The sequence below is a fragment of the Dryas octopetala genome, chromosome 3 (assembly GCF_963921425.1).
Source record: "Dryas octopetala chromosome 3, drDryOcto1.1, whole genome shotgun sequence".
In the NCBI taxonomy this organism is placed as follows: domain Eukaryota; kingdom Viridiplantae; phylum Streptophyta; class Magnoliopsida; order Rosales; family Rosaceae; genus Dryas; species Dryas octopetala.
Window position 1 is genome coordinate 7,516,725 of NC_141368.1, and position 26,387 is coordinate 7,543,111.

General features: G+C 40.7%; 3 protein-coding genes across 5 annotated transcripts; 2 read left to right on the forward strand and 1 right to left on the reverse strand.

The window, feature by feature from the left end:
* Positions 1-319: 319 nt before the first annotated feature.
* LOC147290343 (protein LATE ELONGATED HYPOCOTYL-like) lies at positions 320-6,858 on the reverse strand. Its single transcript, XM_086234878.1, has 9 exons — positions 6,622-6,858; positions 6,286-6,317; positions 5,859-6,051; positions 5,661-5,772; positions 5,334-5,395; positions 2,766-2,999; positions 1,380-2,654; positions 1,080-1,271; positions 320-991 (listed from the first exon to the last, which is right to left on the reverse strand). The coding sequence occupies exons 3-9, from the start codon at positions 5,895-5,897 to the stop codon at positions 578-580; spliced, it is 2,328 nt and encodes a 775-aa protein (XP_086091004.1). The 5' UTR covers positions 5,898-6,051; positions 6,286-6,317; positions 6,622-6,858; the 3' UTR covers positions 320-577.
* A 5,430-nt stretch (positions 6,859-12,288) lies between these two features.
* LOC147290344 (protein DMR6-LIKE OXYGENASE 2-like) lies at positions 12,289-14,759 on the forward strand. Of its 2 annotated transcripts, none has more exons than XM_086237977.1 (4): positions 12,289-12,516; positions 12,638-12,885; positions 13,061-13,382; positions 14,508-14,759. In XM_086237977.1, the coding sequence occupies exons 1-4, from the start codon at positions 12,289-12,291 to the stop codon at positions 14,757-14,759; spliced, it is 1,050 nt and encodes a 349-aa protein (XP_086094103.1). The 2 variants fall into 2 exon arrangements, with proteins under 2 accessions (XP_086094103.1, XP_086094104.1); XM_086237978.1 differs by having other exon boundaries at positions 12,295-12,516; positions 14,532-14,759.
* Positions 14,760-16,123: 1,364 nt separating this feature from the next.
* Positions 16,124-19,324, forward strand: LOC147290345 (anthranilate N-methyltransferase-like). Of its 2 annotated transcripts, XM_086236190.1 has the most exons (5): positions 16,124-16,151; positions 17,824-18,202; positions 18,328-18,638; positions 18,736-18,800; positions 19,028-19,324. In XM_086236190.1, exons 1-5 carry the CDS (start codon positions 16,145-16,147, stop codon positions 19,322-19,324), a joined length of 1,059 nt encoding a protein of 352 aa, XP_086092316.1. In that variant the 5' UTR covers positions 16,124-16,144. The 2 variants fall into 2 exon arrangements, with proteins under 2 accessions (XP_086092316.1, XP_086092315.1); XM_086236189.1 differs by lacking the exon at positions 16,124-16,151 and having other exon boundaries at positions 17,772-18,202.
* Positions 19,325-26,387: the final 7,063 nt, after the last annotated feature.

Consider the following 26,387-nt stretch of genomic DNA (forward strand, 5'->3'; position numbering starts at 1 on the left):
ACAATTGGATCTTGCTAATTGGTTCATGCCTCATGGGTTTACAGTAACCCCAGTAATTCTCTCACTCGAATTTTTTCCCCGTTACACTGCTACTACTTGCACTTTTATTTTTCCCAGCTTGCTTACAAAAAACTATATATATAATTTGAGCTGAGGCTCATTGCCGTTATACTTGTGTGATTGATACAATAGCATACTCGTGGAGGGTAATTGCATGAGGTGCATAACATTTAGAGTAAAATCATCCGAGTGTAGGTACACATTAGACTTGGAAATATTTGTCGTGTATTTAGAATCTCTTATTATAAGAGATGTACCCTTAAAGAAAAGAGGCCTTAACAAGGCTCATCAAATATTTTGAAGTTCCTTATCTAAGTCTAATTAAGGGAGTCTCCAAATGCAGTTTCAAGGGTTCAAGATAGTAATGAGCAAATGTAGACATATATGGTACGCACACACCTACACAAGTTTCTGATCTGGACTTGAAATGAAACACAAAGGAGTAATATAAGGCGGAAGCATAGAAATTACATGCAACAACAAAGGTTTTCCTATGATATGCATGCAATATCGAATATCAAGTTGAAGCTTCCCCTTCCAAGCGTAACCTCTTGGGACCTTTCTCTTCGCAGTGATTGCTGGCATTTGCCACCATGTTCTCGCTGGCCTCTACCGAGCACCTTTTGTAAGGTTTGAATCCTGTTCGAAGAGCCTTAAGTTTTGCATGTCTAATCCCTATTCTCAGCAGCCCCTCTGCATTGTTGCCTCCTGTCGGTGATGCATTTTTCTCCGCTTCTTGATGACAAGAAAATAATGCCCATGTCTTGCTGTTCAGGTCTAACAGTGATGCATCTCCATCTTTCTCATCAGCATTTTGCTTTCCTTCTTCTATAGCGTCTTTCTGATGCCCATTATCCTCCAGATCATATGGAGGTGAAAAACTCTGGGGCAATACCTCTCTTGAGAATAGTGCTTGAAAGGCCATTCGTCCCTGAGAAAGATAGTTAACATGTAAGAGAACAATTAATTCAAAAACAGATTAGACAAAATTGATCACTAAACATATATGTTCAAATTACCTCTTCAGACACCTCTTTCCAAGAATCAGTCATGTTGCTGGCACTTCTACTGCGATGATAATTAGACTCAGAGGCTGGGTGATTTACATCAGGTTCTTTTAGTTCTTCCTTCCCTTGCTCATGCTTCTCTAATGCATCCGTCTCTACTTCGCTGCTGGAAGCTGTGTTGGAACCACATGAGGAACGATCAACCTGTTTTTTTTAGATAACAAAAGTATCATTGACAATAGAGAAAAATACAAAGTAATGAAAGGAGGACTAGTAGTCCATCCTATGCTAACAGAACAATTTGAAAGAAACCTGTTTTCTGCTCTTCGCTTTGTTTGAATCATGAACTTCAGTTGATGCTACTGCCTTCTCATTATCAGGAGCTTTTGATCCAGTATTAGGCTTTGCACCTCCACTATCAGAGTCTGATGATGACACAGTAGGTGATTTTGAAGCTGGATGTTGAGCTTGCACAGCTACTGAGTATTCTGGGTCCAGTTGTTGGTCCTGCAAGGAAGGAATTTGAAGAGAATTCTCTTCGTTCTCTGTCTTGGCTGCAGGAGCTTGACCAGTATCCATTGATGAAACTCCAGTCATGGACACAGGAGGACAGCTAAAAGCAGTTTGAAGAGGAGTGCACAGGGGAAGCAGTCCATGGGCCCCCCACCATGCAGTTGCAGCAGCTACAGTGGCAGCAGCAATTGCTGCCATACTTGGAGTGGAGTTCATTTGCCTAGATGGAAAACCTTCGGGGGAGCATGAAGGAGAACCATCAGTATTTTCCACATTTGGATAAGGCCAAAATGTGGCTGCAAAGCTAGCTGCGGCATGGGCTGCAGGGTATTGTAGCAGAGAAGACATAATAAGACTTGAAAATGCGGAGGAAATGTGGAGAAACGATTGGTAGTCCTCTTGATTATGGTGGAATGGGGTAAAGGGAGGGTGAAAAGCTGGAAATGATTGGTGGATAGAAGATCTTGATACATTACTTTCATGATCAGTAATAGTAGATGCAGCTGGATTTACAAACAGTTTAGGCTGTCCATGAGCCTTCCCCAAAGGATGAAAAACAGAGTCCCGGATTGACGTATCTGGCAATGTAGTTTGATTACATGCTCCTGGGCTCCTATCCAGTATCCCATCCAGTATGTGTACAGGAACATTCCTCGGGTAGTTCTGAGTGCCTTGCATCCCATCTGTTGGCAATGCACAATTCAAATCATCTGCTTTCTCACCTTGAACCAACTTCTTATGAAAAGCATTAGTATTCTCCCACTTTGAGGCTTTACTTGTGCCATTATCTTGAACTATCTTTATGGCACCAGTTTTCTTCATATCCTGATTTCCTTTAAGTTCAATAGTGACATAAGATTCATTTGTTACATCTTGATTTATTACCTCTTTCACTGACGGCACATACTCCCTAAAAGTGCAAGCATTTCTGAGTACCACCTGTGTGGGTCTGGAATTTTTGTTTACGGAAGAAACAGAGGAACAGTGAACTTCTTGGACCAAGGTGAAGTCTTCTGAGCAATAGTCATCTTGATTCTCTTTTGCATTTTTTGGCTTTTGTTCTCCACTAGAGCTCTGATAAAGAAGTCGCAGGTCAAGTAAAATTACATGAAATAAAGAATAAGCGTGAGGACAAGAAAAGTCTATGTATTGAAAAAATTAAACATAAATGAATGAAATAATAACCTCATCAATTGGTTCTTTCTCCAAGTCCACCGCTTGTTTACAGCATGAAGAAGATGCTGATGACACAATGTTTCCATCCTTTGCTCCCACATGTGATGAGGCCCATGTGCGAGCAGCTGCACTAGACTTTCGAGGATAAGGATTGCTTGGTTTCCTTTTAGGGCGTGGAGGTGGGATATCTATGTCAACCGATTGTCCTATTGGAACACCTTTAATGAGTGCCTCCTTCTCCAGCTGGAAGTAAACAATTTTTTGTCAGTATTCATATAAAGTTTACTGAGTACCAAAAGCAGTGGTCTTGTACGGGTCAAAATTAAGTGAAATATCTCAAATACTCTGGTGGCATTGGAATAGCTCAAAGATCACCAATTTTACCTATACTTTTTGAAATGTGTAACTACACAATGGCATAGCAATTGTGTAGACCTGAGAGAAACTAGTTCATATCAATTTAATGTGTTAGATTGTTTAAGATATCTGTACTCTAGTGTGAGGGGAGAAAGAAGAAGAAGAATAATCACCTCATGATATGGTCTAGTGAGTGTTGATATGAAGAGGTTGGTGGATGGAAACTAGTAGTGGTTTCCATGAGTAAGCCACTACAATAGTATAACACTGGAAACTCCTGAATAAGTGTAGAAGCTTTTGCCCTGAAGTTCCGAGCAAGAGCCATTGTGGAACCACACCAATTGTATAAGTCAAAAGAAGGATGTCTATTGTTACCCTCAAGAATTTGTGCACAGTTAGCCCCACTACATAATGCCAATGAGAGGTATATTTCCAATAGAGGTGCATCCATGGTCAGCGGAACTTTATGGCATATCAATTCATTTGGACCAATACGACCAACATCTAACAAGGTCCACCAAAATTTACTGTTTGTTGACTTACCAATGAACTTTGTATATGATTCTTTTCTTTACATTTTCTATTATAAGTATAATTTTGCATACGATAGCCAAACAAATGGCAACTTGATATAATTCATGGTAAAGACATGAAATCCAGTACGAGGTGGAGGCACTAGAGACAAGCTTTTGCTATTTAATTCTTGTGCCATGCCCTCCAAATTCCCTGGACTTGATGAAAAGGAACCATAATGTTGCACCACTAAGAAGTGTTTGAATCCAGTTTTTTTTGCCTTCCAACAATGTAATATTTTTTTTAAAAATAATTATTTCTTTATTTCTGGTTTTTTTAGGTCTACCATATTAGCCAACTGAGCTAATACAATGAGTGAAAGTCATTACCTACAGGTGGAGGCAAAACTCAATTCCAAATCTTTTAAAATGCCAACTTCATCACAAAGCTTTTAAGTGATAATGTTGTCAAAGCACCTTACTTTGGCTTAATGATCCATCATATAACTGGTATAAATTTACCAAAATGAAATTTGAACCAATTTTGCGATGGAAAATCAACATAATACACTAGATATATCTTATTTTGGTTGCGAGTGTTAGGAATACCCACACTTTCTCTCAAAATATTTCCTTCCGTTTTTCAATACTTATTGTATTTCAGTAGTAATCCACTACCATCTTCACTTTAGCTAAGTTCATTCAAAGCCACAATACTCAATTGTGTGCCTCATCCATCCCACTTTGGTTCCTCAGGAAAACATTCTACTCAGTAGCAGAATACTATTCACAAAGAAGAGTATACTATCCATCCCACTTGAGCTGTTGGGATATGGGTAAACAATTATTTTATATTATAAGTGAACCTCTCTCTATCATTAGATCCCAACAAGTGGAATTCAACTTATATTGGGAGGATGCAAACTCATGATTTCCTACTTTGATACCATGAAAAAGTTTTTTGGCTTACCATTTTTCCCTAATGGCTTAAAGATGTTAGGACATGGGCCAACAATTGTTTTCTATTCTAACAACAATTATACAAAGATCGCATACTCTTGAGGAAAACAAGTTAGTACTTGTTATAGGCTACAGTCAATTTCAGGTGCTTTTATACAGAAAATAGAAGGTAATTTGACCTCATGACCCTAGCAAGGAATGATAAAGTGGAATTTGTATGAGGTGTGGAACACTAGACCAAAAATTTGTTTGGATGATCCCTAGGCAGATGCTGACTTACACCGCCTAGCAGGAAATGAGATACAAATAGCCTATGCAACACACATACTTCAAAAATTAAAAGTATGGTGTATCCAAAACCAATATGCCTCAATACGTATAAGATACCCCAAATCCATATCCAGTTGACCTTTGGCAAGATTAACTTTTGGATATGGTACAGAATTGATACGCAAGAGATATGATATGCATACGGGAAGGTTCTAGCATTTACAAGAACCTGCAAAGGCCCTCAGAGTATCTCATAGATAAATGAGATGACAGCATGGTTATATCCATGGAAATGGAACTAGGTAGAACCTGCTATGACAGAATAAAACTACCAAGTTTATTTTATATATATAATAATAATAATAATAATAAAAACTAGAAGTGCAAATTACAGGATCAATGTTGTGGACAACCAAGCAATAAGAACCAAAAACACACATCTCAAATAAGTATATAAGGTGAGAAGGTACCGATTGACCTTTGAAAAGAATTTTTGTGCATGACTTCTGATCTGCACAGCAGTCTTTGTTCCTATATGTTCTGCAAACCACCAAGTAAAAACAGAGGCAAAAAAGAAGAAGAGAAATATGATGTCCCCAATTAAGGAAAATATACATAAAAAGTAGCATTTGAAGTCATTCTTAACATGAATTATTTGGCAGATTCAGCTCAAGACAGTTTCACACTAACAAGAAATTTATACTGTAAATGCAAAGAAATCAACTTGCAGCCCTTTCTCAACAGTTATAGGTAAAGAGATGAACAAAAGGGATAGGATAAAACTAAATCTCATGTGAATTGTAACCTTCAATGCGCTGCCATGCTCGCCCATGGAGCTTCAAAGCTTCAAGAAACCTATTATGCTCCTCTTCTGTCCATCGCTCTCGTTGCTTGGTAATAGTATATGGCTTTCTTGCCTACCATTAACAGGAATCCACAATTCAGCTATTTTCGTAATTACTAGATAGTTTCAATTCATCAAAAGAGAGTCCAGCTGTGTAACCTTAATGGCCAATTCTTCACCAGATGAGTATGTGTCCATTACCCAGACCTGGGCAGCTAGCGCTGCTTCAAATCCTCTCTGACGAGCAACGGATAGAACAAAAGCCTCCTCCCATTAGCGAAAGCACCAAGAGCTATAACAAGTAACGCCGTCGTGGTTGTACTACTTAAAAAGAGCTGAGAAGGAGCTGCAACTGCAAAATAAAACAAGCCACAGCAATCGGTAGAGATCCGTCTCTGTTTTTATAGAAGCAGTGAAGCAAAATTAAGCATTCCAATTTCACATGCACTGAAGCTATTAGATGCTTAGCTAAAACCAATAATCAAAAAACAAAATTGATCTATTCGAATTTCAGAATCCACCGATACACGGAGAGAGACGCTTCACTGAAAGAACTAAAATAAATTTCCTTATTGAGAATCCTCACCAAAACGAACTGGAAGACGCCAAAACTGTTAACTACGAAAAAAGAAAGGCGAACAAAGAAAGAGAGAGAAAGTTTGATCAGTAACCAACAACCAACCATTTCTATACTGCAATCTTAACCCTCTGTTTGGTTGCTGAGAAAATTGAAACAATAAAGAAAAAAAAAGTTTGATTGTTCAAATCTGAGCTTTCTTCACCACTTCCTCAGCTGAGACGAACTTACCAAAAGCTCAAGTTTATGTGTTTGATTTATATTTTGAGCTGTGTTGAATTTTCCGAGCAACCAAACAGACAGTAAGAAACAAGGCCAATCCCCCGAGGAATAGCGAAAGCGTACCTTCTGAGAAAGCCATGGCGGATGAGGGCTTTCGGCGAGTGACTGAGACTCCAATAACGAAGTGAGAAGTCACCGGACACTCATAGTTTCCAGCTTCGGTGAATCGAACACTGGTTCCGGAAGCGATCGATCGGCAAAGTCGAAGAAAAACACAGCACAGCCTCCACACAGAGAGAGCAAAAGAGTGAAGAGAGAGAGAGAGAGAGAGAGAGAGTGAGTTTGGTTTGGGTTGGGGGAGACCTAACACGCACACAATCAGAAGAAGCCACAAGTGCTTGTGAGCAACGAGCAATCTCAGCCACTACTATTTCTCATGGATTTATTTTTCTAAAATTCGTTTTATTTTGAGGCTGCCATAGCCTCCAAGCCAAAGGTGCCTCAGCTTCGTGCCAAGTGGCGCAAATTTAACGGCCTAGTTGGTTGAAGCCCACACATGCGCTTTTTTGTTATTTATTTATTTTTTTCTTTTGGCCTTGAATCTCGTCCACAAACTCCTCTGGTTGACGTTAGGTCCGTAAAAGAGCCTCCAGCTGTGCGCTCGTGGGCCCGCGGCTGACGTGGCGAGGAAAGGGCTGCCAGGAACCGGATGGTCTAAGGTCATATGGTACGGCCCAACGGACCAAGGGCGTTGAACCGGTCAAGTGTTAAAAGTCATTTTATCAAATCAGATGTCCGTACCATTCTCATGTTATTAACAAGAGAAATCAACTCTAAAGAATCCATCTCGACAATCATGGTAAAAAAACCAACATCAAGAGCAAACTCCAAGCCTTTTTTAAGTGTCAAGAGTTTAGTGGCTGAGACAGAAATACTGGACGTCACTTGCATAGTCATTACTCTCCATCTATACGTCCTTCACATCACAAATTACCACTAAATTCTAAAGTTCATTGACTTTAGGTACCAAATTATAATGTTTTTTCATTTCAACTACTAAAACATTTATGTCATTTCAGTTTAGGTACTAAATTTCAGTTTAGGTACCAACTTTAAAAAATATAGTTATATCGAACTGTGACTGTCTAACAGTCATAACTTTTTTATTGATTTATTGTTTTTTCAATATTTGCAAGGCTTAAATTTTAATATTTAGTCTTTGAGTTATAGGATTTCATCCCCCAAACATAAATCAAAAGTATGAAACCCTAAAAATTTTGATTTTTTATAAATTTTAAATAGTCACAACTGTGACTGTTCGACAATTACAACTGTAACTGTTCGACAGTCACAACTGTATGACAAACTGATTTGTGACCTAATCCAAAATGTTTTACTCTAGGTTAGTACCTAAACTAAAAAAAATTAATGTCTTACTGTTTTATTAAAAAACTATTGATATTTGGTATTTAATCTTAATTTTCTATAAATTCTACTAAATTAATAGTTAATTAGTTGGTAAAAACTTTATTTATTTAAAATAATGAATTAAATTCTATAAATATAAACAATAATGCTAGAAGCATCACTACCTTATATTCCAACTTATTAATTCCAACTAATTGGTCTGTCACTCTTCATGACTCGTGTGTCATGTTCTCATGCAATGACAAGAAAAGAAAACAAAAAGAAGTTATCAGTTAATGATGGTATGCAATATGGGATGTTGGTCCAATTCGATCCGTTTGGTAAAAATGATGTCGGTAGCAGTTCTTCTTCATGACTCATGTGTCATGTTCCCATGCAATGACAAAAAAAAAAAGAAAATAAAAAGAAGTTAGTTAACGATGGTATGCACTAAGCAATATGGGATATTGGTCCAATTCGGTTTGGTAAACATGGTATATGATTTTTGGAATTTTGGATTATGATACTTGATAGTTACACACTTCTATGGATCATGTATATGTTTCACTCAAAAGTTATCGTTTGGAATGCAAAACATTACTACAGAAAATAGGACTGTGTCTTATAGACATGATAGAAAAGATCAGGACAGGCTAGTCCCATGGTGGACCACCTTTGAATAAGGACATAAATTCTTAATTATTTGGTATTATAATTTCATGTGTGAGTCATGTCTCAAGTCGCGTCCTCCAAACGATGTCTATGCTCTGCTTGCTAATTGAGTTTTTACTATTGTGTATAATGTTTTTTTTTAAATGATGTCAATAGCGGTAGAAAGAAAGCATTGGACTGAGCGAGGAGGGAATGACTCTTAGTAGAAAGAAAGCATTGGTTCTCAAACATGTATATTGAAAAAAAAAATAAAAAAATCTTGAAGTAGTATATTCATTCTCCAAAAAGAAAAAAAGTAGTTTACGTATAAATGAGGAAAAGCTTCTCTCATATTAGGTTGACATCCTTAGCATATATCATTCAAGAGCTATTTTGAGATAGCCACATACATTACGTTGTCCCTTAATATTTCTCTTACCCGGTTGCCCCACATCCAGATAACAATAAAGTGTAATGTTCAGGCTAGGGGTGGGCATTTACTACCGAAATATCGAAATCGAACCCGTACCATACCGTACCGTGTCAATGTTATACCGAAAAATAATACCGATTATATACTGTACCGATACCGTACCGTATCGAGTCTAAATCGGTATGGTATAGGTATGAAACTTTCAATACTGTGAAATACCGTACTGTACCGATATATTTTTAATTTAATTATTTAATATTTTTTTAATTAAGTGTTGCCATATTAGTGGCTATTTGGGCAAGTCTATAGATTATAAGGCCTTGTTTGTTTCACCTTCTTAACAGGGACTGGCTTAGTTAAGACTTTAAGCTCATGTTTGGTGAGCTTAAGATTAAAAAACACGGGGCTTAGTGAATCCTCTCCAACTTAAATGAGCTTCTTAGTTGGGCTTAGTGAAACCCGTGAAAATGTGGAGGTTTAGCTAAGAACCTCCTTAGCTGGGTCTACCTAAGACAAAACTTTCATCTTCTACAGCAATCCAACCCATTTCTTCTACCTGCAGCAACAACGCCAGTCAACGCAGTGCAGCAACAACGCCAGTCACACACACACACTCTTTCTCTCTGCTCAATGCCATGGCGCTTGCCACCGTCGTCGACCACCAAAACAACCACCACCTCCACCTTGAGTCCCTCCCTCTCATCGACCTCCGCCTCCTCTGGTGCAGCGACTTTTTGCAACTTCTGGGGTGCTTTCCTTCACTCGTTTCCATTTGTTTTTTTCACCATCATATAATCACCAGCCCCTATAAAACGGCATCTTCACTAACTTTCCCTTCAACCCACTCTCACAGACTCACACTCTCACAAAATCTGCAGCAATCAAACCACCTCTTCATCCTTTCCTTTTCTTTGAAGCATAAAATACAAACTCAGCCCCCTATGGCGGAGGTGGAGGAGGCGGAGCTCTTTTTTTTTTGTGTTTAATTTCTCTGTGTTTTTCTGTGTTTTTTCCTTTTTTTTTTCTTTAATTTCTCTGTCACCAGATTGTCTTGATCTATTGGGTTCTTTGGGGATTGATATATAGAATGGATGACTTGAGATTTTTCTGGGTTCGTTTCCTTTCTTTTTTTTTTTTTTTTCATGTTTTTATTTTCTTTAATTTCTTGATTTTTATTTCCAATTTTTTTTGGTGGGTTTTGTTCTTCTCTCTTTTTTATTTTTCCCTTTTTATCATTATTAAATTGTTAAAACAAAAATCAGACTTGCACCCGAGGGTTGGGCTTCTTTGGGAATCACTAAATCAGTGTAGAGAGAATTGGTTGGATCCCAAATTTGTTTAATTTCATGCATTTTTTACAATGTCATAAAAACAATATTGGAATTGTTCAAAAAATTCAACAGTAAATAAGAAAGTTATAGCATTTTAAAAGTGGTCACCCCAATTTATTGCATTGAAACTATTTTAAGAGATTTTATAATTTAATTATTTAGGTCTTCAAACTAAATTGAAATTTTTTTATAATTAATATGTTTAATTATTTTAAAAATTAAATATGGGGATTTATGATTTTGTTTCAAAAATTAATTTTCCAACTTGTTAGTCCTGCACTGCACCAAACATAGGACATGACTATTTTCATTATCCAGGTTGTTAGTCCTGCACTACACCAAACATAAAGGCAGTTCTTAGCTAGCTTAGTCCATGCCAAGCTAGTCCATGCCAGTCCCGATAGCTAGTCCATGCCAAGACAGTCCTGTGAAACAAACGAGGCCTAATAGACTTGCAAGTACTATTGCTCATAATTAAAGTAGTGTTTATTGCTTGTAACAATTATTATTGTGTATTTGTCTTGGTTGTTTGTAATAAGCCATAAGGCTTAAGTACTAACTATCATTGTGTATTTGTGTTGACTGCTTGTAATAAGCCATAAGGCTTAAGTAATACTATTATTTTTTGACTCTTTGTATTTTGTAATAAGCCATAAGGCTTAACTATTTTGGCTTTGAGGACTGTCAGGTTGAGTTTTGTTTTATCTTTTGGTTGGAAAAAAATATTTCTTTTTTGTTGTTAAATATTTTTTTTTGACAAAAAAAAAAAAGTTTAAAATGTTGGTATATACCGAAACCATACCGAATCATACCGAATTCATAGAACATTAGTATGGTATGGTACGAGTTTTAAAAATGTCCATACCGTACCGATACCATACCGAATAAAAATTTCGGTATGGTATCGGTATAGGGCTCATACCGTACCATACTGTACCGTGCCCACCCCTAGTTCAGGCCGGTATGAATCAAAGTCTCGAATTGTTATGTCATTTGAATGGGCCGATTTCTTTGGGTCTTTGATAAATTCTGAATGGACATATAAAAAATGACAGGCCTCCAATAGTGTAGCTAGAACTTAAGTTGGGCTTATGCCACGTACTGCCTAACCAAACGGAATTATCATCATTCTAAATTGAAATAATAGAAGAGAGTCAAAAATGTGAAGGCCCAAATGAAGCCCATGACTGATCTCAGCTACGTGACCAACTGCACAATTGGATGTGCACAATAGAGAATCAGAGATATTGATGAGGCATTGCGATGATGCTAAGTTATGAGTTATGACGAAGCTCAGGTGATATCATCTCCTTGAAGTTAAAGACTCTGCTCAGGTAATACTAAAATATCTACCTTCGTAATTAAGGCTGCTATAACTTATGTCTTTAATAGATATAATCAGCGTCAGTCTTGAGTCTTGAGATTTTGGAGGTTCGATGCAAACAATTTAAATGTAGTTCTTGGCCTTCATGTATATTCACTAGGAGCTTTAAAGAATTTTTTACATTACTTAGACCTCTTAAATTATATAAAAAATTTATAAAATTTAAGAACTTAAGGCAACGGTCTACTTCGTTTCCCCTCAAAAGTGACCCTAAATATAATAAAAATTGAAAAAAAAAAAAAGTTGACATGGTAACTTTTTATTTATTTAGAATACTCATTGTATTATAACTAGATCTAGAAGTAGGCTGGCCAAGTCACACATGAGACCGAAGACCAAATGATTAATTAATAGAAGAATAGTAAGAAATAAAAGAATAGGCTCAAAGAAAAGTAAACTAATTAAAACAGATATACATAAATGTCATAAATTAACTATTCATTTATGATGTTTTAGTATTTATAGTACCCACGACGACTCGCCACATTATAAATTGAAAAGCTTTCCCCTCAAGAGAGGCACATAGAAATATTTGGAAAATCAAGCAGAAGCAGAGTAACTGCAGGTTGGACGTTGTGTTATCAATGGCTATGGGTACCGCAAAGCCATTATTATCTGACTTCGTGTCTGGTGCGAGTCGTGTTCCGTCTAACTATGTCCAACCTGAGCATGATCGTCCAAATCTTGCTCAGGTCGAACAATCCTCCGTTCAGTCCATTCCTCTCATCAATCTCCAAGGTCTCGACGGTTCTCGCCGGTCTGACATAATCAAACAGATTCGCCTTGCCTGCCAAGATTATGGTTTTTTTCAGGTACGCATTAATTTTCATATTCATCATGTTCCACATATTAATTAGTCTCTAAACATGGTAATTAATTCAGTAAAATAAAGGTTTAAAAATGAACTTTCTTTCTCGGTTTTTTGTTTTGGAGGTTGAAAACCATGGAATTGAAGAAGCAGTGATCGATAGCATGTTGAGGGTATCAAAGGAATTTTTCCATCTGCCAGAGAGTGAGAGGTTGAAGAATTACTCGGACGACCCATTTAAGAGCACAAGACTATCCACCAGTTTCAATGTCAAAACTGAGAAGGTCTCCAGCTGGAGAGATTACTTAAGACTCCATTGCCACCCTCTTGACGATTACATGCATGAATGGCCCTCCAACCCTCCATCTTTTAGGTACAGAAATATTCACAAAAATGCAGACAATATTATATTGTCAGTCTGTTAATTATATTTGAATATATAATTTAAATTAGTATATTATGTTTTTGTCAACCAACAGACCAACAGCTATATGTTTATCGAGCCATACAACTATATGTTTATATAGCTAGATTTGAAATTTTTACAGGGAAGAAGTGGCAGAGTATTGCAAGAATGCTAGGGGCTTAGCAATGAGGTTGCTTGAAGCCATATCAGAAAGCTTAGGCCTGGAGAGGGATTACATGAACAGGGCACTGGGGCAGCATGGGCAGCACATGGCTATCAATTATTACCCGCTTTGTCCTGAACCAGAGCTGACCTACGGCTTACCTGGGCATTCTGACCCCAATGTCGTCACCATCCTCCTCCAAGACGACGTGCCAGGCTTGCAGGTCCTCAAAAATGGCAAATGGGTTGCTGTCAAACCCATCCCACATACCTTCATTGTCAATATTGGAGACCAAATACAGGTCAGCATCATATATATATATATATCTATATGTATAATTAATAAATATACCCATAAATTTAAAACAGATAATAATAAAATTAATTAATTTTCCTTTCGCACATAAAAACTTTCCTGGTTCAATTAATCCGACAGTACGTGAAGGTTACACTTTATTACGTCATTTGTTAGGGTGCGCCAAGAAAGATACAATAAATGTATATACATGTACATCTTATAGGTAAATTTTTTGGCACCATTACTTTGTATGATTGATATGTAATCAGTTTTTGTAATTATACTGATGAGAGAGAGATACAATATATACACACATGTCATATTTTTTTTACCACCGGCCATTACTTTGCCTGATTGATCAGTGTCTTCATTCTTGTAATAATGGAGCACGTGATAAGAGAAACAGGAAATGAATTTTTTCAAAACGTTTACTTCGCATGTTTGACAAGTGTGGTCAGTCCTGATCATGCAGAGTCAAGAGTTAACATGCATGCATGGCTTTTTTTTATAAGTGACTAGGACACTAGCTAGGTGACAAAGATCTAAGCAGTAAAAACATACACATAGTCCGAGACCGGCAATTCCATATATGTTTTGTTACAAATTGCGTTGAAGTGCATTCGTTTACTATTGTGTCTATGAGCTCACGAATGTCATCAGCTTCTTACATATTTGATTAGGTATTCATCAATGCATGAAAATCGGGTAGAAGCTTCTTGATCAATGACCACGTGTCCCTCCCTTGTATATATATTTTGTTCAACAATTTGATTGGACCGTCATTGATCGAATGGCTGCAGCCTACAGTCAACTATGAAGAAGTAGTACTACCTTAATTCCCCGTTCTCCACATTTGAAAGTGGGCAATTCCAAAATCTTTGCCTGAAAAATCAACAAAAAACATATTTGCATGCTGTGGTGTTTTGACAAGTTTTGTTTGATCACGACTTTAATTTCATCATATGCATGTGCTGAGAGTTAGCTTTATACATTGTTAATTTGTTTGTCCAATTTTTTCTAGGGTTTCCATAGCTGTCTAACATAATATTGATTAAAATTTTAAAACTTTAGTTTCTTCAGGTTTTGAGTTCGAAACTTTTCGTTGATGTCTGTTGTGTATTCTGTTTAGGTTATGAGTAACGATCGGTACAAGAGTGTACTCCATCGAGCAGTGGTGAACAGCGACAAGGAGAGGATCTCCATCCCAACGTTCTATTGCCCATCCTATGATGCTGTGATGGAACCAGCGCCGCAGCTGATTGACGGTCACGATCATCCTGCCCTCTACAGGAGCTTTACGTATGCCGAATTCTACCAGACATTCTGGGACCGGGGCCTTACAACTCGAACATGTTTGGACATGTTCAAGATCAACTCTTAAGCTCATCAAATAATTGTGGCACCATTTCACAGCTTCTAATTAATAGCTAGTAACAATATTAATAAATCAGTGTACTGTTGAGAATGTACAGTGAACTCTTGTTCAATGAACTATATATATCTATTCTTAATTAATAATCAAGAATTCAAGACATCATGATTATCCTAATTAAATTAGTTTATAAGAAAAAAAAACCACATGAAAACGAATCTATCTAATTAAATTAATCTAATATATATATATATATATATACATGCACATACATTATGACAAGGGATTAATACCATTTTACTCCCCAGACTATTACACTTGTATCAGTTTGCTCCCCAGACTTCTAATTTGGAAAATTAAAAACTCTGACTTTTTCTATTTTGGCAATTGAGGTTTTTTTGTCAATTTACACATTTTTTATCCAAATATTTGAGCGCAAAATGGTCTCTTCCAATTAGATCTTATCATTTTTTTCTCATGCATCATTTTTCCTCTTTTATTTCTTGCTAAATTTTGCTTGATCATCTCGACATTTTAGATGAAAGATGTATAAATTGACGGAATAATCTTAATTGGCGAAATTGAAAAAGTCAGGGTCCTTAATTTTCCAAATTAGAAGTCTGAGCAAACTGATACATGTGTAATAGTCTGGGGAGCAAAATGACATTAATCCCTTATGACAAAATGTACTTGAGTATTTTTTTTCTCAATTATTAACTAATATTTAAGAAAATATGATACTAAAAATAAAAGATTAAGGGAAAATATATTGACACAAATTAATTATTTCATTTTATTAATTATGATTAAAAATAGAGATTACACAATGCAATGTATGTAAATTCTTAATTTGTAGTTGGTAAACATTGAATTACTGTCAAAATTAAAATTAATTTTGGGCTTTTTGGAGGAACTTTGGGTGGGCTTCCGGCCATAGTTGCTGTAAGAATCTTAGACTGAATGTCCATATAAAATACTTTGGGCCGCTTCAATTGGATCTAGTCCTCACTAAATCGGATTGCATTTGAAATCGGTTCTTCTTTCTTTCTTTTTTTTTTTTTTTTCTGTTTTTTCCCAAATACTGTAGCCTTCATAGTAATTTTGTGTGGTTTGTATGTGAAGGAATATCAATCAGTACAACCATAAAAATTTGAATTAAGAATGCTAGCTAAGAAGTTGTGCTAATGAATGAATGCTGATGGTGGGTTGTATTGCAAGATCCAGATTTACAAGAAATGAAAACAAAGGCCTTCATTTTTTTTTAAGCAACATGGCGGGCTTCAACCTCAAAAACAACAAAAAACTACACTAGAATGGACATGTACTTAAAAATATCCAAACGACCCTTAAGTAAGACATCACTAACTGAAGATATGAAGGGTTAGACTGAAGATATGAAGGGTTAGACTGAAGTTGAAACTGAGGCCAGCAACTACATCAGCTACCGAATTCTGCTCTATACATTTGTTTGTGGCCTAAGGAACAAGACCTGCATCTTGCAACACCTCAATGACCTATAGAGTCTTGCGATTGATGTATGTAAGAGTATAAAATATAGATTTTATTCTACAATAATATTATAGAATATAGAATATAGATTGTAACAGTGAGACCATTATAAGAATATTATAGACTTTTCTACCATTATGTGTTTGTATGACACATAGTACCGTACCTCATCCCTTCTTATATTTTATTACCCAAAAAAACACGTTTTGTATCTCATGCATGTTTTATTAGTTAATTTTATACTTTACCATTTAACTACTATGCAGCATTCAACCAAAGTGTCCCGCCAGACTTTGGCACTGGTTGTTTAATCACCGATCTCTCCATACGTTTATCATGCTATTATTTGGTACTTCTGCAGTTCTGCCAACTAGCCGGCCGCTTTGTTTAATCGCACACTATTGCACATAATTGATAGTATTCTAAAAATGGAAAAATTAATAAAGAGGGATTTTTTTTAATACAATAAAAATTCAATGATTCAAATGATTTTTGTTAGTTCCTTAATTAAAAATTATTTTCATAAAATATCAATTAAATTGGAAATTTTTTAGTCATTTAACTATGATCTAATAAATAGATAAAAATAGTATTTTCGATAAACACTAAAATAATCGTAATGATAATCAAATGGTTAAACACATTTTAATGAATTTTGTTGAATTATTACAAAAATAATTACTAAATAATAATTTAAAAGTTAATGAGTTTAATTGGATAGATAATTGATTCACATGCATTGCTGGTAGCCTCACCAATGCGCGCGATCTGTTTGGCTTCAAGTCAAAAGTATCTCGATCCCTTCATAAACGGATCTATTGTATAATATAAATATATATAGGGAGGTGATTTTCACACTACTCTTTTTTCCTTTCGCACTCCTTTTTAATTTTTTGAATGTTTGTATATGTTTTTATTATTTATTTTTCACATATACCTTTGCCTTTTAATTATAGAATGTCACATATGTAATAATAAATCCTACACATTTAATTTTTTAAAATTGTCATAATAATATATCTATTTCTATAACTTTCTTTTAAAAAAGAAGAAAAACTTATGTAATTTTTACACTTCTGTCCATCTTCATGATATATAGTACATCTTTTTTATTTTTTATTAAGCTGTCATGTGACATTTATTTTTAAAAAAATCAAATATACTACAAATAAGTAGTGGTTGTTTAGCATGAGAACATTTTTCTTGGCAGTGTCAAAAGACCCAAAAAACAAGGAAGTGAACTAATTGAAAACCCCAATTAATTTCATGTGATAATAGTGGACACGCGCGCCTAACAAAAATGATTGTAATTAAGTTGATAGTATTCTATGTGATATAGTGGACACGCCGGCTAACAACAATGATTGTAACGCATGTATTCCCTATAAATAAACCAATTCATCCACGAAGTTTAAGCATGTAAATTAACTTACACATATAGCTAGCCAGATCGACAACTCTCTCTCTCTCTCTCTCTCTCTCTCTCTCTCTCTCTCTCTCTCTCTCTCATCAATGGCGTCCTCTCCTGTTGAAACAGAAAGCCATTCAAGAAAGAAGCAATTAGAAGAAGAGAGCTTCTGTGAGGCTGTGCAGCTGGTGCTTTCTTCAACTCTGTCTATGTCCATGCAATCAGCTATTGAGCTTGGAGTTTTTGACATCATGGCCCAAGTTGGCCCAGGCACTGGTGGGCTCTCATCATCAGAGATTGCGGCCCAGATAGGGACCAAGAACCCTGAGGCACCCATGATGCTGGATCGCATCCTCAGGCTCCTCACCACCCACTCTGTGCTCAGTTGCTCAGTGGCTGCTGATGATCAGGGGTCTAATTTCCAAAGGCTCTACAGCCTTAACCCTGTGTCCAAGCACTTTGTGACTAGTCAAGATGGTGTTTCTTTAGTCCCTGTAATGACATTGTTTCAAGACAAGGTCTTCGTAAACAGCTGGTCAGTCTTCAAACCAACTACAGCTATATCGGTCTAGTGATATTTTTCTCTATTTTGTACATATTAAATAGTACAGCACATATATATATTTAATTAATCTCATGTACACATTAATATATTCATAGGTTACAACTGAAAGATGCAGTGGTTGAAGGAGGAATTCCATTTAACAGGGTCCATGGCACGAACGTCTTTGAGTATTCAGGGTTGAACCCCAAGTTCAATCAAGTTTTCAACACAGCAATGTACAACTACACCACTATGGTTATCAAGAAGATTCTTGATCTCTACAAGGGTTTTGAGCACATCACACAACTGGTGGATGTTGGTGGTGGTTTGGGAGTGACTCTTAATCTGATCACTTCTAGATATCCTCATATTAAGGGTATCAATTTCGACTTGCCTCATGTCATAAAACATGCTCCTTCTTATCCTGGTATGACTTATGTTCACGCGTGTTTTATATTGCCAATAAAACTACATACCCTTCAATTTAAATTTTTGAAATTAATGGAAGTTAATTTATTGTTAAGGTATTGAGTATGTTGGAGGAGACATGTTTGCAAATGTTCCAAGTGGAGATGCCATTTTTATGAAGGTGAGTTTTGAATTTCTCAAGTGATGCATGCCCTTTAGTTTTTTGTTTTCTTCTTGGTTTGAAACTTTGAAGTGAACATACAAAAAATGGCATGTGAAAGTTTTCCATTTAGGGCTTTGTTTGGTTAGCCGTATTGAACCATATACTAGACTTGGATATCATATAATATATATTTTATAATTATCTAAATGGTGCCATTTAATTAATTTTTTTGGATTATTTTGTAGAACATACTTCATGATTGGTTTGATGAGGACTGCATAAAGTTGTTGAAAAATTGCTACAATGCTATTCCTGACAATGGCAAAGTAATCGTTTTGGAGGCACTTGTTCCGATAATGCCGGAAACTAGCGCTGCTGCGAAGATCACCTCTCGACTTGATTTGATTATGATGACTCAAACCCCAGGAGGGAAGGAGCGGAGCCAACAAGAGTTCATGGCCTTGGCGACTGGTGCTGGATTTAGTGGGATCAGATTTGAATGTTCTGTCAGCAATTTTTGGGTTATGGAGTTCTTCAAGTAGACAATAAAATTGCGAGCCTAGTTTGGGCCATTTCGTGCTCGTTCCATATTTGGCTCATGCCTTGTTTCTACCATTTCTTATTTGATGGGTCAAGAACTCTGGTCTGGCTCAATCCGTTTATTTGTATCGTGCTCGTGGAAGATTGGGCCTAAAATAATAAGTTTATAGTTGGATGCCGAAGTAAGCTAAGTAGAGAAAAAGAACAACAGAAAATCTGCACCACCCAAATTTGAACAAATAATTATAGGCTTATAGCAACCGTACTAGTTTATCTTAAGTACAAGTTCCTTATGTTTTTGCACTTACTGATTTTAATGAAAACATTATGTTTTGATCAAGTTGTAGCATAAATACAGAAGTTTTTTCATGCGATCCTGGGTCCTTGCCAGGGATTGTTGGACCATTTTCCTTAATCACTCAACTCACTACTAACTTTTATGAAAGTCGATACTATTAAGGTTATTGGTAGGTACATTTTGTAATTAAGCCTAATTTTATTTATTGAATTTTGCGGTTGAACACCATATAATTAAATACCCTGCTGCACCTTTCAACCAAAGTGTGCCTGATAGCCTTTGCTAATACATAGGATGGTAATAAATCAATAAATTAATGAGGTCCAGATTTTAAATCATAAATCTTCAGATGCCCTGCGAGACTGGTTGTTTAATCATCGATTTCTTCGAACATTTATCGTGCTATTTAATTGGGTCCTTGACCTTGTGGCAGCTAGCCATTTGCTTAATCACACAGTATTGCACATAATTTTTTCTTGAGTTAAATATAAATTTGGTTCATGAACTATGCATTTTTGGTACGTATTGCCATGTGTTGTTTTTAATAGTGTTTGTGGGAAAATCCACATAGATCCGAACAGCCAATCACGGCTCGACATGTGGCTGGTCAACATCCATCTCGGAGTTGACTCTCAGTGGTCAAACTTTGACCTCCACATCATCACTGGTCAGCATTTCCTCTGCCAGCTCAGACCAAGTTTCCACGCCGGGCCCACCATGTTCGGTCCGAGCCGAACCGATGATCTTTCAAGGGATCGAGTGACCATCTTTCCACGGTCATCCCGGTTCGGCTCGGCTCGGCGCAGGGGATGGTCTCTTTTCGAGTTCTGGCGTCGGCCAGTTAGAGCTCGGAAAGACCCCAGTTTACTGGATCAGCTCGGTCTGGAATCCCATGTCCGATCCGACCACACATAGACTTCATGTCAACGCATAAGAACATGTGCTTGTATCGGCTCGGCTCGGCTCTCCGCCGCCATTCCCGGGAAGATCACGCTGGGACGAACCGCCACACTTAAATGCACCTGACGCCATTCTTATGACAGATAGAATATCCAGTCTGCATTCATGACTACTGGGGCAGTTTGCCTGAACCTTCCAACCTTGCATTTAATGGAGCATTCAATGCAACATTGAATGCTGAGGGAGTAAGCAGCTGAACATGCAACTAGGTCTGACCAGGTGCGTGGATCTCTGGCAACCATTCATTCACATACAGGTAACTTATTCATTAAGTCTTCCTTTGCCTATATAAGGCACCACATATGCACAAAATGAAGGATCTAGCAATCTATGCATCTACCCACAAACACTTACACAAAATTTCCATTCACCAAAGAGCTTACCCAACTTGCTGAGAATAACCCAGAACATTTGCCTTGTTCTTCCTATTCTCCCAAGTTCATCCTCTGTTCTTCCTCACCCACCATCAAACACCATCACTGATTTCATCATCGGAGTGTGTTTGGCTGGTACCACACCGGTCCATCTCATTTGGTCTTGTTTCTTTTGCAGGAAGATCTCAACCAACATCCACTTCATCATCCAGCAAAGCACCTGATAAGCCAGATCAGCTATTCTGAGTTGTTGCATCTACCTTACGAGAATTTGCATCAACAGATTGGCGCCGTCTGTGGGAAACTGACTTCAGCCGTTGTGTTCATCACCGCAAGTGCTAAGCTCTTCCTTCACGCAAGTCATCATGACTACCATCTTTCGGGACACCAGTTCTTCTTCAGGGGCGTCTCAGAATGATGAACAACATCAGCCTGAAACACCTGAAAAGACAAGGGGAGCACAACTCCCCAGGACATCAAAGTCCAAAGGTCCCTCGAAAATCCGAGCTGCTCATAAACTCCTTAAGGAGAGCCAGCGACATCTAGCCGCTGAGAATGCACTCCTGAAGCAGAATAATGAGCTGCTCGCAAAACAGGCCGAGCTGGCCGGGGAACTTGCGCGCCATCGTGCTCAGCTCGAGAACAGTGGGGGATCGGGTTTCCGATCGCGCCGGACCCGAACCAAGCAGGAGGTCCTTTCACCGTCTCCTTCTCGGCAAAGCATTCCTGCCGAGCCGAACGACCAGGCCGATCGACAGGATTCTGATTACGTCTTCCCGGGCTTCGAAGACATGCCCCCGGCCGAACAAGCCGAATGCCTAAACGCCCACCGTCTTCTTCAGCAAAAACAGGCGGCTTTCGGGAAGCGGGTCCCCAGGAATTCGAGCGGAGACCGTGCCGACCTGAATACAAACCGGCGACCCCCGGCCCAATCCAGGTTGGGGGCCAACAGTCCAGCCGATTCGGCCGAAACCAGGGTCCCGATTGGGGATAGGCTCGGCCCTATCACCGGCCAGGATCCTTCCCCGTCAGGAGCTCACTCAGGGAGACGATCGGTGAGCGACCGACTGGGATCGACTATGATCATGTCGGATCGACGACCGGTGAGCGAGAGGATCACTCGCCAGCCGGTGAGTGAGAGACTTGGTAACCAGGCCGAATGCTCAGGGGAAAATGCGGCCGAGCTGACCCCGCCCGACGTGGAAAATCTTGTCTGGACTTTGGTCCAGGACCAAATCCGGAGCGTCCACGATCGGCTCGGCCACGTCGAGGTTTCCAGGGGGTACACTGGTAGAGCCGACCACGGGGAGGAACTCCCCTCCCGTACACCAGCAGAATCATGGATGCTGAGGTCTCCCGCGACACCAAGCCCCCCAAGATGGATCAGTACGATGGGGCCAAGGATCCCTACGACCATCTTGACAGCTTCAGATACGCCATGGAGGCCCGCCAAGCATCTGAAGCCACGAAGTGCAGAATCTTCCCTTCGACCTTGAAGGGCTCGGCTCGGGGATGGTTCCGAACTCTCCAACCGAACTCCATCGACTCCTTCTCCGACCTCCGGAGGGCCTTCCTGGCGAGATATCGGGTTGTATCCGAACGACTCTACAACTTGAACGATATGTCGCTCATTAAGCAGCAGGAAGGGGAGAGCCTCAAGGCCTATCTGATCCGCTTCAACATCGAATATACGAAGTGCGACGATTGCGACGATAGGTCAGCTAAGAACGCCCTCATGCAAGGTCTGCACGCCGGGGGACTCCGCTCCCACCTAATGAGGAATCCTCCCTCCACTTACGATGAGCTCTCTGCCGAAGCCACTAAGTGGGCGCGGGCTGAGGAGTAGAATGCTCAAGTGGAGGCCCTGAATCCCAGGCCGACCTCGGCCAAGAGGAAGGAGGGAGAGGTTGCAAGTCCCAAACCCCAGGTCCAATCCAAGAAGACCAGGACCGAGGAGCCGCGCCAACTTCTGGGCAAGGGGCCCAAGTTTGTCCAGTACACGGAGTACACTCCCCTCAATGCCGGTCTGGAGGCGATATTTTCCAAGATCAAGGATCAACTCCCAGCTGCCAGGGAGATCAAGGGACCACCCCCAGACAAAATCAGGGAGGGCGTCTTCTGCAAATACCACTCCAATCACGGCCACGTCACGGGTGATTGCTACGCTCTCCGCGACGGGATTGAGACTCTTGCCCGGGCGGGTAAGATCAATCAATTCCTGGCCGGTGGGCCTAGGGTACCCAAGGCCGCGCCGAAGAAGCCCACCAACACCATTGAGGTCCAGGATGCTGCCATCGGATCAATCAGCGGGGGACCAACCTTCGTGGGAAGCTCTAACCGATCCCAGAAGGAGTATGTCAGACAGGCGGCTCAAGCTCACGAGTCCCTGTCGATCCAAGCGGGTCAGCCCAGCACTTCCAAAAGACAACGGAAAGACTGGGCACCGGTCACCTTCGAGCCTAACGAAGCAAATGAGATCATCTTCCCCCACTATGATCCGGTCGTCATAGTGGCTGAGGTGGCCGGAACTACCATTGCACGCTCCTTCGTCGATGGAGGGAGCTCAGTCAACATCCTCTACCACTCTGCGTTCGCGCAGATGGGAATCGGCGAGGATAAGCTGGAGACCGATACACCTGCTTTGGTCGGATTTGGGGGAGAAGTGGTTCAGCCCCTCGGACACATTTACCTTCCCCTTTCGCTCGGGAAGGGACCGATCAAGAAGACCTGCATGACGTACTTCATCGTCGTCAAGCGGCCGTCAGCCTACAACATCATTCTGGGCAGACCGGCTCTGGTCGACCTTGACTGCATCGTCCATTACGCCAACCTCCTCATCAAATGTCCGGTGGGCGACGACTGCATCGTCATTCAGGGAGACCAGTGCTCGGCTCGGTCTTGCTACGCCGCTTCGATCAAGCAGAAGGGTCAACTGCCGAACTCACAGGAACTTGACTCCATCGCTGATTCGGGCAGATGGCCGAGGGCGGAAACATTCGACTTCACTTCCGAGCCGAACCCAGATTCTCGGCCCCTTCCCGCCGAGGCTTGGGAGGAAGTGCCGATCTCGGTCGAGACACCGGATCGGCTCGTCCGGGTGGGGACTCAGATCAGCCCCGAGCAACGTTCTGCCATAGTCGACTTCCTCCGTGCCAATGCGGAAGTGTTCGCCTGGTCTTACGATGACATGCCAGGCATATCGTCTGACGTGATCACCCACAGGCTGAACACCGACCCGGGATGCAAACCGGTCCGTCAGAAGAGGAGGTCATACGATCCGGTCCGATACGCCGCCATGGCTGAGGAGGTAACCAAGTTGCAAAACAACGGGTTCATCCGGGAGGTCAATTATCCCGACTGGCTTGCCAACGTGGTCATGGTGAAAAAGAACAACGGGAAGTGGAGGATGTGCGTGGACTTCACCGATCTGAACAGGGCTTGTCCCAAGGATAGCTTTCCCTTGCCCAGAATAGATCAGCTCGTCGATGCGACAGCAGGGCATCAGCTCCTCAGCTTCATGGACGCTTATTCTGGGTATAACCAGATCCTCATGCACAAGTCCGACCAGGAGGGCACATCTTTCATAACGGACTGCGGCATGTACTGCTACAAGGTCATGCCCTTCGGACTCAAAAACGCCGGAGCCACCTACCAAAGGCTGGTTAACCACATGTTCAGATCTTCCATCGGCAAATCCGTAGAGGTTTACGTGGATGACATGCTGGTCAAAAGCATCAAGGCGGACGATCACGTCAGGGACCTCTCAGACATGTTCGGGGTCCTGAAGGAGTATCAGATGCGGCTGAACCCGGCCAAATGTGTCTTTGGGGTTCGGTCAGGAAAGTTCCTTGGCTACCTGGTCAGCCAACGGGGGATCGAGGCCAATCCAGAGAAGATCCAGGCTTTGATCGACATGAAGTCCCCAAGGACACGCAAGGAAATCCAGAGTCTGACTGGAAGAGTTGCCGCCCTGAACCGGTTCATCTCGAAATCCACCGACCGGTGCCTCCCTTTCTTCAAAGCCTTAAGGGGAGCAGGGAAGAACATAGAATGGACCCCCCAATACGAGCAGGCCTTTCAAGATCTGAAAAGGCACATGGGGGAACCTCCCATCTTATCCAAACCAGAGGAAGGTGAAGAACTTTCTCTCTACCTCTCTGTCTCTGACTCGGCTCTCAGCTCAGTTCTAGTGAGAGAGGTCGGTGGTGTACAACACCCCGTCTTCTATACGAGCCGAGCCCTCGCCGATGCCGAGACCAGATATCCAAGGTTCGAGAAGATGGCTCTCGCCCTGGTCAGCTCGGCTCGGAAGTTGAGGCCCTACTTCCAGGCTCATTCAATCGTTGTCTTAACGGATCAGCCGCTCAGACAAATCCTGGCAAAACCCGAGACTTCGGGTCGGCTCATCAAGTGGTCAGTCGAGCTTGGCGAGTTTGACATCATCTACCGTCCCAGGACGGCCATCAAGGGTCAGGCTATGTCGGACTTCATCTGTGAGTCGACCACCTCTACGGAGGACCCACCGCGCACCGACGCTATGCCAACGGCGTCCGATTCGAACACAATCAACGAACGCGGCCAGGTTGATCTCCTCACCTGGACCCTCTATGTGGACGGATCTTCCAACGCCATGGGAAGCGGAGCCGGGCTTATTCTGATCTCCCCAGAACAAGTTGTGATGGAGTATGCTCTTCGCTTCAAATTTCAAGCATCCAACAATGAAGCAGAGTATGAGGCACTCATCGCCGGGCTCAGATTGGCAAAGGAGCTCGGCGCGACCAAACTGAACATCTTCAGCGACTCCCAACTAATCGTCAATCAGATATTGGGAGAGTATGAGACTCGAGAACCTAGCATGACTGCTTACCTCGAGAAGACTCGTCTGCTACTTGGGAACTTCCACAAATACAGAATATCCCAAATCCCGAGGGCAGAAAACTGCAGGGCCGACGCCTTGGCACGCCTGGCTTCGGCCACGGATACTGGGTCCGCCAGGCACGTTCCAGTTGAAATCCTGGACAGACCTAGCACCGCCGAAAACGAAGTCACTGTCATGCAGACCGAGGCCGAGCCGAACTGGATGACGCCGATCATCACCTACTTGGTCTCCGGGATCCTCCCCCCGGAGAGGGACAAGGCACGTCTCATCAAAACGAGGTCGGCTCGGTTTAGCATGATCGATGGTCAGCTCTACAAGAGGAGTTTCTCCCTGCCTTACTTGCGGTGTGTCACTCCCCAAGAAGGCCAGGATGTGCTGAGAGAAATCCACGAGGGGATATGCGGCAACCACTCTGGAGGAAGAGCCCTAGCCTACAAGACGATCAGACAGGGTTACTTCTGGCCAACGCTGAACAAGGACGCAGATCATCTGTCCCGCGCTTGTATCAAATGCCAGCAGTTCGCCGCAGTCCCTCATCAACCTCCCCAGTTGCT